At 33.5% G+C, this 14,032-nt stretch overlaps 1 protein-coding gene across 1 annotated transcript in view; it reads right to left on the bottom strand.

The window, feature by feature from the left end:
* Nucleotides 1–1,000: 1,000 nt before the first annotated feature.
* Nucleotides 1,001–14,032, bottom strand: part of LOC118688693 (sodium channel protein type 2 subunit alpha-like) — a 66,030-nt gene continuing 52,998 nt past the window's right edge. The window contains exons 22-28 of the mRNA XM_054515485.1: nt 13,379–13,501; nt 10,843–11,124; nt 9,585–9,638; nt 8,284–8,421; nt 6,495–6,599; nt 5,128–5,398; nt 1,001–4,287 (exon numbers count right to left, since the gene is read on the bottom strand). Of these exons, the coding sequence (XP_054371460.1) occupies nt 3,095–4,287; nt 5,128–5,398; nt 6,495–6,599; nt 8,284–8,421; nt 9,585–9,638; nt 10,843–11,124; nt 13,379–13,501 (2,166 nt within the window). The 3' untranslated portion in view covers nt 1,001–3,094. The remainder of the gene's footprint in view (nt 4,288–5,127; nt 5,399–6,494; nt 6,600–8,283; nt 8,422–9,584; nt 9,639–10,842; nt 11,125–13,378; nt 13,502–14,032) is intronic.

The following is a 14,032-nucleotide window of genomic DNA, read 5'->3' as shown; positions in this document are numbered from 1 at the left end:
ATGCAGGAGTTGAACTCAATGATCTTTGTGGGTCCCTTTCAACTCAGCATTTTCTGTAAACCAGTGAAGTATGGCTTCCTTATTGCATGCTTGTCCAACTCAGAGACAGCTGCAGCAACTGCTGATGCTCAGTGAATTAGAGTTTTTGACAGACTTTATTGTTACAATGTTCCATCAGTTATTTCATGGTTATATAAGAAATTTAATATTTAGCCAAAATATATTCAATATGGTATAATATCCACAGAATAAGGAACACTGAAAACATGCCAGTGAGTAAACTCCAGGAATATTCTACTTACTGTTAATTTTGAAGTGTAATGATAAATTTAAAATTAGATAATATAATAATGTATTTCAGTGTCCTAAATCTTTCTGCCCTTGAACAGCTTAATGACATCCGTATTAAGTCAAACTGTGTTATCATTTAACATCCAGATACTTTGGTTATGAACAATACTTGTCACAGCTCAGCATCAGTGTTATCCCTTACTTGTGAGATCAGCTGAGATGGTATTTATTAATTTTGAGAATTACTGGAATAAAAAAGAATCGCTAGGCAACTAAAACCAACTTTTATCTGTTTGCAATAACATTTAGTCCCTTGGCTAAATGTTAAATGGGACCAAACAAAAAAACTTCATTGGAAAGTTTATTTGCATATTTAAGACTCATAAAACATGGGCAGCTTTAGTAGCAGTAGTGAGGAGTGCCTTTATGGCTGAGGAGGGCTTTTGAGGGTTGAGAGACATTTTGGGGGTAGAATTGTGTAGGTATCCTGTTTTATACCCAGACAATATGCTGATAACAAAGAAGTAAAAAGAAATGCAGTTTGATCAAAGTTCTCAGATTTTTTTTTATAAGTATTTTACATAGAAGTTGAAATATGAAGTATAAGGTGTTTAGTTTTAGGGAAAAAGAAAGCAATTCTTATTCGCACCAAAGTCAGTTTTTATCTTGCTTTAACGAACTGAAGGTCAGAGACAAAGCAAAATAAACATAATTTTAAAAAAAGAAATCTTTATTTTTTTGGCTCATATGTAATATTGTTTGCGTTGTTTATGATAATAACAATTTCTTGCATGCATTTCACCAACACATTACAAGTCAAAAGCATTTGTAAAAGAAAGACTCTACATTTAATGTTAGCTTGTGTATGAAACACAAAATGTCCTGATGTCCTCGATTATACAAATGTGCCATTTTTTTCTTGGGAAATATTTTATTTGTACAAGCCTAGTGAACTGTGATTCAAAAAAGAATAAGAGTAGACTATGTAAACAGACACTGCAAGATAGCAAGGATTTAATCAACTATGAGACTATCTTGGAACTTCTGATGCAAATAGTGCTTAGAAATTCACACATTCCCCTAATGCTTTCCTTGCTATGTCCTGTAACTATTTGGAAACAAGCTGGGTTCCAGATTTACACAATTTACTTCACATTGGAATATATGCAAATATATTATTAAAACAAGATATAGTCTACAAATACTCACTTTTTTTTTTTTCCCATAGTGTGATGATGCCAGTTTGGAATTACTGTGGTTAGAAAATAAGCCAAATGAATGAGGAAAGAAATATAAGAAACAGTGATCTAAACTTGAAGACACTTTTCTTATATACAGAACTGTTGCCAAATGGTATTTCTTTACATTATTTATATTTGCTAACCACATTGTCAACAGGTTTAACAGTTTGCAATATGGCCTGTACAGTCTGATTCTACACGACATAGCAGCCACTTCAAATTTAAAATGCAAAACTAAAAAAGCTCATAAATAGCTGCAAACTATTGCTTAATGATTTGAAAGAATGAGGTCTGGTTGGACAACTTGATTCACTTCATCACTGACACATGACTTCCTATAGTGGAGACTGTGGACAGTGAAGGAGCAAGGTACAGCAGCAACAGCATTGACATGCATCAGTGATGCTCTCCTATTTATGACACAGAATACAACACGTCCCGTTGAGCTCTTGCAAATTAACCATACTGTGATACATATCTGATGCAATTCAATGCGGCAAAGACATTAAATTCTATGTTCAAATATGCACAACAGTATACTGTTAATATTTACATGGAAAAGGGTATTTAATGGATTCACTGGATGTTGGAGATAATGATAGAAGACAGTAACCAAATAATAGCCCAGGAAAAAAAACAGCTGTCAAAACCAAACCAAAACAAAAGAACTCCCAGATATATTTTGGTGAAGCTATTTTTCCAGTGCAGAAACTGCACAATATTTTTTGAACTGTAAATATTTTAACATAAACAAGAACTTATTCATGTTTAGTCATTCACATAAAAATAAGTCATTGCAGATTCCTGTAAATTAGAGGAGACTCTCCAGGCACATTAATCTGGATGCACATAGTCTGGATGCAGCCATACAAGTAGTTAGAATACTTCAAATTTAAGAGCAACCCTGAAACATGGAAGTTCTTAAAATCTTCAGCTTTGTGCAATGTCATATTTTTATTTATGCATGATTGACAAGTGCAGCATGTCTATGCAAATCACTCCTATCTGTACATTATAGAGAATCTGAGAGTAGAACTCCTGGTCCTCATACCTCTTTCCCCAACATAAAAGCTATTACAAAAATAGTCACATGTAATAGTAAACAACCTGTGAATTAAAAAATGATAAATACACTAATACAGTTTTTGTAAAAATATGACAAATGTGGCAGTTGCATTACAAACAGTGAAGAGAATTACTGTTCTACATGTTGTGGAAATAAAGTATCTTTTTGCACTCATTTCATGCTCCATCTTCTCTATGGAGCCACCTTTTCCCTTATTCTTAGCAGTGTCAGCTGTAGTGAAAACAGTAACCTCTTGTCAAGTTTTTTACCCTGATTAACAGAGCCACAGTCTGATGATGGAGGTTCACTGTTTTGTTATAGGCACTGACCTTAAGTATATATATAATGTATATATATGCACACACGCGCGCGCACACGCACACACACACATGTGTAAAAACTGTCAGTTTGGCATAAATCTCCTGCAGGAGTCCGGTTGATGATTCATTCTCAAAGACTGTAAACAAGTTGTCCCATTAACAAAATTCTTAGATCATTATTTTTTATTTTCCCTGATGTCTTTACCTTTGTAGTTCTTTTCTGCTTTATCTTTTTCATATTTTTCTTTGTCTGGCTTTGTTACACTGTCATAAGAGGGTGGGGAAGTTGTAGAAGAACTCTCATCTGTTTTTTCTGGGGTGGAGTTTCCTTTTAGTTTATCAATAATTATCTCTTTTATAATGTGTCCATCTCCTTCTTTGTTTTTATTTCTATTATATATACTAGACACCTGTTTAACTTTTACCCTTAAGAGGTGACGTCTGTAAGCACGCTGAATGATGACAGCAGACACCTCCTCCTGCTTTCGTTTCAGTGTGGTTGTAATTGGTTCATAGGAGACTTTAGAAGGATTGGCTGCCATAAACCGATCTTCCATCTGTATTCTGAGGGCGTCCATCTCCCCACTTTCCCCCAAAACACGCTTTGTGAAAGCAAACAAGATGTCAAGGCAGTGAATTCTGTCACCACTCACCATGGGCAGATCCATTGCAATAAGCTGGACTTTGTTGGGTTTTGCTATGAGAAGAGGTGGATCTAATGAAGCAGCAAAATCTGATAATTTACTGTATTCTATGAATTGTGTTGCATCGGGGTCAAACTTCTCCCAGACTTCATAAAACATCTCAAAGTCATCCTCGCTCAAGGGTTCAGCGCTTTCTTCAGTAGCAACACTGAAGTTCTCCAAAATCACAGCAATGTACATGTTCACCACTACCAGAAAGGATATGATAATGTAGCTGACAAAGAAGAAAATCCCAACAGAAGGGTTGCCACAGTCACCTTTCACAGAGCTCCCTGGATGATCTTTATGTGGGTCACAGTCTGGCTCCCCACTGTTGAGAATTGGGGCGAGCAAACCGTCCCAGCCAGCGGACGTGGTGATCTGGAACAGGCAGATCATGCTGTTGCCAAACGTTTCAAAGTTGAACATGTCATCAATCCCAACTTCCCTCTTGACATAGGCAAAGTTGGACATGCCAAATATGGCATAGATGAACATGACCAGGAAGAGCAGCAGCCCAATGTTGAACAAAGCAGGAAGAGACATCATCAAAGCAAAAAGCAGAGTGCGGATTCCCTTAGCGCCTTTAATGAGGCGCAGGATTCGACCGATCCTGGCAAGCCGGATGACTCTGAATAGTGTGGGAGATACAAAGTACTTCTCAATCATCTCAGCCAAAAACATACCTGGGAAAAAACAGCAAATAATTAAAATAAAATTTTAAATTAATTAATTACCTATAGAAAGATTTAGTTATTGCTATCTCCAATATAACCAGTGTAGGGATTCTATGCTATAGCAAAAATTATACAAGATTTTACATTTTCTTGAAAGCTGTTAATAAGGTGAAAGCATCTCTTCTTATGTTGAAATGCTATCCTAGAGAAGGTAAATAAGTAAAATAAAGACTGATTATAGCAAGTAGGTAGTCCCTGTCTAAACTTTCAGTAGTTCTTCAAATTATTGGGAAAGGGATGTTTATGTCTTAGATACAGCTAATTCTTGAAGCTCAGCCTATAAGCACTTTCTTTATGAAGGATGATATTGGCTTAATTTCTGCAAGTCAGGGATTTCTTTAACAGATCTATGTTTTATCAGCCCAATCTTTCTCAGATGTGTCACTCATTTGCACCTTGGACAGTCACTAGATTTTAACTGACAAATCTTAATTAGCAAAAGTAAAAAATCTCACCCATTTCACATAATTTTCAGTTTTAGTATTGAAAGTAAATCTGTGGTTAGTTTGAATATACCACTAAACATTCCTCTTTGTATTTGTACACATTAATCTAATGTGCCAAACAGTTCCATTATGTCTTTTGGTGTGGAAAATGACAGTGAATCTAATGGGAGAGATAAAAATCTTTTATGCAACATTACATATATTGTATGCTAGATAATATGAAGATCTGAATCAATATGTAAGTCATAGGAGAAAGGAAATTCTACAATCAGTATTAACATACTTGAAACAAATGTTTCCTATTTCTTCCAGTAATTCTTTCTTGAAAATGAGTTGCTCTTACCTACTATGGAGAGAATCACAACCACAAAATCAAAAATATTCCAGCCTATAGTGAAGTAGTAATGGCGAAGTGAAATCAATTTTAGGACAAATTCTCCAGTGAAAAGGACAATGAACACCAGGTTAATCCGGGATAAAATTGTTTCCATTTCTTTACTCTGATCATCTGTTTCTACCATCATTGTGACCATGTTAAGGCAGATGAGGATCATGATGCTGATGTCAAATACTTGTTTGGTTACAAAATCAAAGATCATGCCTTGGAATTTGTTCTGCAAACACAAAGATGGCATACAGTTTATACAGTGAAAATAATTTTCTTTTAAAATGCCAAATGAGAAAACAACACCCTTCAAGATTTAGGAATGCGAAGCAAGACTCATTCACAATAGAGGCAATAAGCCTAATACATGCTGGTTTATGTCTCATCTTGCTAGAGTGAATCAAGAAGTTCACCACTGTTGGCTGAAGAGACAAGAAGGGAAATGCTGCAATAATAAGAGTAATAACAATGACAGTTAATATTATTGGGTGAATGGGTGGTGTAAATTGATAGCCAGCAAGAGTACCAGCTGAATAGAAGCTAATTTTCTTATCTTTATTCTCAGATGGTATTAGAATGCTAACCCTCTTTCTTTCTTTCTTAAACTAATTGTGCTTGGTGAGATCATTGGACTGCTGAAGACACATGTCTCAAACACACCATGACTGTAATATCCTAGTTTTTCTTTAGTACTTAGCTCAATGTTTTTTGCCATATGTCTCTCCTTAGAAAGTCTATTTTTAACCACTTGGTGCATAAGGTGCAACAAGTATTTTATTTTTTTAAGCAGCGTAGGAGTTCAGTAAATAACAAGAGTAGTGTCTTATCTTAGAGACATATTTATCCTAGTCTATGCTTTACTCCCCAGGACATTCTTTTTCTCTGTAAGATTTTCTGCATCTGTCCTTCCCAACAGGTTACCAGTGCCCCTTTCTGTCTTCAGCTGCAAGGGCCAGTGCATCCCCATTTCCTACAAATTCTCTATGAGGAGAAAAAACAGAAAATGAATTTTATCCCTGGTAACAAGAACCAATAAATGATCCAAACAATTGTGGTTTTCCAGGACTTAGGCAGGGAATTTTGAAATTTATCATTATTAAATTTAACATTATTAAATAATTTTGTTCATACTTCAGTGTGTATGTTTTTAAACAAAATATTAATAATCCAATTTGATGGATTCCAAAAGGGACAATTTCTACCTTTACAAGAAAATAAATGGAAAAAATATTTTCTTTCCAGACCTATAACCTTATCTTGTGGACAAGACTATATTCCAAAATGAGTATTTAATATTAGGGACGTGAAAATCAAATCACTCTTACCACTGGCCTCGGTATAGGTTTCTGTGGCTTTTTGGATCCCAATTTTTTCATTGCATTGTAATATTTCTTCTGTTCTTCCGTCATAAATATATCCTGACCTCCAAAGTAAAGAAATAATATCAAAATTAATTAGTATCTACACATAAATCATTTATTTACAGTATGTCTCCCTGTAATATAATATTAACATTATATTTAATTTATATAAAAAGGAAGGGTTTTTTTCAGGTGTTTATAGGGTGGATGCTCATATACACTCCTAAAACACAGGAAAAACCCATTACTGGTGCCTTGTCAGCTTGGCAGTTGAGTTTTTCCAATGTTTCCATGCTCACTTTTGCTGAAATGGCTGAAAGCATTCTTGCTCTACTGGTGCTGTTCAATAACTTGGTGATTAGGATATGTTTAGTGAATAGGAACATGACTAGTGCCTTGCATGGCCTATCTTCTGTATAGACTTTCAGGATTACAGCTAGACAAGTCTAAAAGAGGCATAACTTTGAGGCAGAAGTTGTGTTAGGAGAGTGTATTAGTATCTAATCCATGGGTTTTAACAGCAAAAAAACCCCCCACCTTTGATGTAAAATTGGGAAAAGTAATTTATGTTATGCCATAGCAAATTAAAACACCACTGGAAGGAACCTTGACAAACTCAAATCAGCCTTTGTTTGCAGATACAAATGCTGCCAGTCAGATGTGCAACTGTCTGACTGACTTCCAGTATAGGTGAATTGTGCTTATTGATGAATCTTCACTGAGTCAGATGGAAGCACAATGTTAGCATCACTGTCTGCTAAGTTGGCCACCACAGCCTGAAGCATCACAAAATTGATAGTAACCCCAGACATGTTTAGGAAGCTAAAGAGTATTTTCACAAGGAAAAATTTCTGTAGTTCACAGTTTTTTTTTACCAGAGATTCTGTCTGGTATTGCTGTTATTTAATTGGCGATTGAAAAAAACCAAATCATATGAAACTGCTTTTTCACATCACACAAACATTTAGAATGACCCTGGCATTTGAAAACTAAAAACTGTGAGGCTTCAAAATATTTTAAATGTGATTATTTGTATTTTTATATTTTAAGGTTCTTTAAAACTGAACTGTATGCACTATCAATACAACTATTTAAAACATACTTCTATGTCAAAACTACACAGAAAGAAACCACCATTCCGTGTATATCTTTGCTTTACTACTGATAAAAAATTATAGATTGTATTTTTGTCTAATGAATTAATCTCATTCTTATAGAAGTGTCAGAAAAAAAAAGCCCTTATGTGCACATTTTTACTTATACCTACAAGCCTATTCATACGAGGTCTATTTGACTTACTCTTAACTTATTTGCAGATCCGTTATTCACTGTATCAACACAATGCCATATTTTGTCTTCATTAAGCATCAATAGTTTGTAAGAATAATTATAATGAATGTACCTTAATTTATCTTAATACTTCAGAGTAAATTGAAAAATAAATTATTTCATGCCAGATAATAGTGCATCTAATCAAACCAATAATTCACGATCACTTTTCACATCCTCATTTTAACTATACACTCAATTTGTAAATTATTATGAACCAACTTTTTATTTCTCAAAATGCTAAAAATGCAAGGTGCAGAATCACATCCACAGATTTTAGTACAGATAATTATTTATTATTTTTTGACACACTTTACTTCAAGTCTTGAAATTACTTTTGATTTTTATTAGCCTTAGAGAAATAACTTTTTAATTCTTTATAGCTAGTAATTCATACCAATATGGAAATATTTTAAATACTTATCTTCTTTTTTTGTTGGTTGAAGTTGTCTATAATAACACCAATGAAAAGGTTCAAGGTAAAAAACGATCCAAATATGATAAAGATGACAAAATAGAGATACATGTACAAGTTGTCCTCATACTTAGGTTGATCTTTTACCTACCAAAAAAAAAAAAATTATTACCCATGAGAATATTAGATGTAAAAAGCAATACGTATAATTTAGAATTAGGTATATGCCATCTCAGACAGAAAAGCTATGAAAAGCACTAATTTATTAAAAAGAGCACTAATTTATTATAAAGAGCATTAATTTATTAAAAAGATCCAACTTGTCCATTCCAATCAATATTTGGAGAACTGGAAGCTGACAGAATTATTGCTCATATGTAATTTTTAAGTAAATGTGCTCACAGATATGTTTCTGTATGTACATCTATAAAAAGTCCCTCATAGAAGAAATAAGCAAGGTGGGATGTAGAGCAGTCATTAATACTTAAAATTTTATTAGCAGAAATCTAAATATTTTATATTGTGTTCAGTATATTATCATGGAACAGAAACAATAAGTTTTACTATTGCCTAAATCTCCCTGGAACTCTTTTGGTCTTGCATGAACATTCTTACATCCAGCTAGGAACCGCTGCTTCAAGAAATACCTAGTGAATATATGTTTTGTGAAATCCATTAAATTGAGAAGTTTTGATTTATTGTCTCGGTTTTTCTGGATGCCACATCCCAGAATCTGCACCTCTAGAGCACAACAAGCTTGAGTGTAGGAATGCTAAAGATAATGAAACAGTGTGTTTTACTCTGAATATCACTAACATGACCATTTGTGTAAGTTAAACAGAGTATTAGTTTTGTAGCCAAAATAAAAAACTAATCCCCAGAAAGCTTAACAGATGATCTTCAGCCTTAAAATCTAATTGCACTAAAATATCTAGATAACATAGGTACTCAACCTAAGGAAACAACAAAATGCACAGTTACAAATTATAAAACCTGATTAATGTATTCCTTATTTAATAACTGCATAATATAATCTTAAATTAATTCATACTTATGATTACCAAAAGAATTTGTCAAAAACCTGTTATTTGTTCTACTACATTAACTTTATAATTAAAAAAAAATCCACTTAAATTAATTTAGCTTTTTTGGCTAAACAGAAGGAAGTGAGATTCTAGTAAAAATTCTGAGAATCAAAATAATATTTATTGGTGCTGATTATAATTATTTGTTGTGTATGTAGCTGTTTAAATTTTATACTCTTTATCAGAAAATAATCAACAGATGACCTTTGAAAGATTTACACTTACATCTCGTGAATCAACAGCAGCATACATAATATCCATCCATCCTTTGAAAGTAGCCTAGAAATAAAACAAAATTGTTTATCTTCCCAGTAAAAATACTTTGGTCTTCTGTAAAACATGCTCAAAGATCCCTTAATCTCCGTGGGGAAAGTAAAGGTTAGAAGGAATATTTGAAAAGGAAAATTACGAAAAATCAGAAAAAAAATTAAAAAAAAAAGAGCGAGAAGAATGAAAGGTTCACAGTAGTGAAGTAGTTATTGAAGACCTAGACTGTCTGTATGTATGACACAGATGACATTTATACACAGCTTCAAGAGCAGCAGTTTTCCTTACACATCTTCAGAGGCAATGATGGCCATGATATCTGAAGCCAGAGAATCAGTCATCATTCAGTACTACTACTCAGCACATAAGAGTCATATTGCCTTTACAGGCAAAACATTTTAATCTAGGTAGTTAATTTTGGAATTAAGGTCAGCTAGAAATACTGACCTGCTCTGAGATAGAAGGGACAACCATATAATTCTTAGATAACTTTGAATATCAGAGCTGTAAAAATCTTTTCATTCAGCGGTGCTGTATGTTGACTTACAGATTAGTGATTCTACGATCATCTAAATATAATTACATGCTTTCTTGCTTGTGTTTTGAATCAGATCCTAGCTTTAGAAGCTTCATGCTCATCAAGGAACCTGTAAAGAGCTAAGGTCTTTATTTCTTTGACACAAATAAAATATGCTCAGTACCTAAAATAAAGGCAGTTCTGAACAGTGCATAAGATAAGTAATTGAAGGAGAAATGCAATTTACAGATTTTGTATAAGTAGTAGTAATTAATGGAATGAATATGCTATGCAATAACATCCAGTATTTCACAAGGATAATACTTATTTAAATTTATAAGTAACATAATACTCATATAGTATACCATAATGACTCTTTAAAAAGCATAAAGGAATATGATAGTTCTATACTGTGCGCCACTAAAGATATTCTTGTATTTTCTACACTTACTATTTTCACATTATTATTATTATCATCATCCTGAGATTGTATTTTCTAGTCTGGGAAAGGAAAATTACTCTACTATCATTAAAAAAAAAAAAAATACAAGAAAAAATGTAATAGAGTTCCGTGAGCTGTACATTATTGCTATGAAAAAATTGTTCCTCTACTTTACAGTCTTAACTTGCCCACTTTTCCTAGATACCTTTAAAAAGACCATGTACATATATAAAAAGAAAATATATACGTTTACTTACTACTTGAAGCAGAGCAAGATATCCAGCTCCTACATTATCGAAGTTTACTTTCACATTCTTCCATCGGGCACTTTGATTGCTTTTTATGAGTTCCACACACTGAGTATAATTGTTGACATCACTGATATCAAACATCTCACCAGTTGTGGTGTTGACACAATGATAGAATTTCCCAGCAAAAAGATTTACTCCCATGATGCTGAAGATTAGCCAGAATATAAGACATACCAGCAATACATTCATGATAGATGGGATTGCTCCTACAAGGGCATTTACAACCACCTAGTGTACAAATTAGACAAAATAGCCACTTAGCTTACAGAAAGAAAACGAAAAATACTTGAAAATGCTTCAAAAATGTCAAAACAGTATTATTATGGGATGGACAAATAAAGTTGTGGGAGAAATTTTAATGAAGGTTTAATAAAATGCTAATGAGATTGGAAAAAGCAAGAAATAAAATGAGATGGAAACAAAGACAATGCAAAAGTCTGAAAAAAATCAAAAAGCAAAAGAAAACCTGTTAGTAGCAAGATGAATTCTTAGCAATTGTGTGCTCTAGAGAAAAAGAGAGAAATAAATGTTAAATTCCAGCAATATAAATTAAAATACATAAATAGAAAATAAAACCATGAAAAGCTCAAAGAATGATGATGTGGAAGACTAAATAAAAATGTCTGCATTTAAAGCTATCATTACTAATGATTTTATTATTAGAAAAGTTATGTATATATTGGCATCAGTGTATTTTAGTATCCACACAGAATGCAACACAATTAGGGATATCTTATTAATCATTATTAACAGCATTTGCTCTAAGTCTTGGTTTTAAATTGCCTGGGCTCACTATAGTTGCTCTTACATGTATCCTTCTTTTTCTTTTTAATTGGTTGCATTTAATTCCCTTGAGCTTCTGTGTATGGGCAAGGGGCAATAAAAGACCAGATGAAATCCTTGGACAAAAGTTTTATCTTAGTTATTGTGGAGGGATAGAATGTAAGAGACTAGTGCAGAAGGTGGTCTCACACCTGAGGAGTTGCAGCTGTACTAATCACCAAAGATTAGGAACAGGCCTGTCCTTAATAGGCCACAGCTGTGTCCAATAAGAAGACGAGTGCTACAAAAGAGTGGGTTAGTGAGGTGAGGGGAGAGTTGGGGTTTCTTGGCTGTACTGTGAAGAAGGAGTCAGTGCTGTGAGGAGCTATCCATGAGACATCACCAAGAAGGTGTAGAACTTTTAGAAATAAGTTGAACAACAATTGATAGTTGTCAGTAAGTTGACAACAAGTTATTGTAATTCAACTAAAAGAAAGTTGTAGATATTCAAACAATAATTTTCTAGCAAATCAGTAGAGACTGTAGTAGTCTTTTGTGCGTGGGCTTGAAAAAGGTAGTATTTTTCATTTCACTAAGTTGACCAAAAGTAGTCTAGCATCAATAGAAGTTTTGCTTATTTATTAGCTGGAGACTTGATGTGTTGTGTGTATTGCCAATCATGTAAAACATAGTGGTGATGGTGGTGTGCACAGGACACACTTCCCTACACTGGCAGGTGTAATCACTGCTAGGATATTGGCAGCCTTGCCCAGACAGGAACCACATTATTTATTTGGCAAATGAAGACCTATGACTGAACTATGAATATGTATTGCAGCATTGGGGTATTTTGAGGTGAAAGATTAAAATTACATTTCTCAATAAAGTTTTGGTTTTTTTTATTTTTTATATATCAGTTTTTTCTGTAAGTAGCACGGTCTGCTATGGTTCATAATAGGGTTTTTCCAGGAGGGTTTTTGTTTTGGTTGGTTTGTTTGTTTTTGTCAGATTGGCAGAATATGAAAATTACAATCTCCTCAACAGGTGATTTTAGCACTCTTTACATTCATAGGAAGGAAAAGGTCTCTAGCTAAGGAAATTATTTCTAGTCTCTCTCCTTCTATACTTCCAAATCTATCCTTATTTCAGGTGTCTTTTTGAAAAACCTTTCCCTAATACTACAGCATTTACTGTGGGATTTCTTTCCCCAGGCAAGTAGACAGAGAGACACAGTGAAGCTTTAGTTTCTGGTATGTCAATCTTGTCAGCTTTTTCACCTTTTGTTGGTTTCTTTTGCTTTCTGGCTAATTGTGTTTCACCTAAACCACTGACAAACTAATAGAATTGAAGTTAGCTACATAAATTGAGTGAAAAATTTCCCAGATAAACTGTAGGAAAAAACCTCCCGCCGTCTACTGTAAAATTTGTCATGTCTTTTTATTTTTCTAGGTCCACAAATCAACGGCAATTTTAATAGTCAGGGGGCTGGGAAAACACAACTATGCAACAGTGACCAGGAAAATTTAATGAGCTCAAGGTCTAATTTCCAAATGTAAGGTGTACATTGGCCTTGTTTGTAAGGACATGTTGAAAGGCCTTTTTCCACACATTTTTGCATGCCTTCCCATGTTGGAGTTCTTTGAAGAAAGCATGAGTGTAACCATTAATACATCAATTTTTGTATGCATACATTTGTTCAAACTCATTCATTTTATCTCACCCTCATTCCTTCAAATCGTGACAAGGCTCTTAAAGGTCTTAAAGCTCTTAATGTCCGTAGCGATTTAATGGCACCAAGTTCAGAATAGCCCAGAGCATTGGCTATTAAACTAACCAATGAGACCTATCAAATACAGAAAAAAATATTTTAAAAATAGTTCTACGCTGTTTATTTAAAACGAATAGAAATTCAAGCAACAAATCAACAGTGACAAGTTGTAGAATGCCACCATTTTCATACTTGCTGGAAAGGCAAGAGGTCTTATAAAGGCATGGTTAAAAAAGGAATATATTCTATTAAATGTCTATCTCCTATGGTTGGATAGGGTTTGACAGTCATATGGAAGCACACTGTTAGTGAAAGATAAAATTTTCAGGAAACTTTAAGGACAAAATAGCAATACTTTCTGTAACTTCATTAAGGTTCGACTTTTCAAACAATTTAAAATTCTGACTACATTAAATTGTTTTATTAACATCTGTCAATATTGTGAATATCTATAAATACTAATAATAATATAAACACTAATATAAATAATATATAACAACAAATAAACAATAAACTATAAGTACTAACATAAATATTAACATTTAATAAACACTAATAATATCTATGTACACTAACATCTATAAACACTAATAATATACTAAATAT

This window comes from Molothrus ater, chromosome 7 (assembly GCF_012460135.2).
Source record: "Molothrus ater isolate BHLD 08-10-18 breed brown headed cowbird chromosome 7, BPBGC_Mater_1.1, whole genome shotgun sequence".
Lineage (NCBI taxonomy): Eukaryota > Metazoa > Chordata > Aves > Passeriformes > Icteridae > Molothrus > Molothrus ater.
Note: the sequence above shows the minus strand (reverse complement) of the source record. Positions and strands in the feature narration are given on the sequence as shown.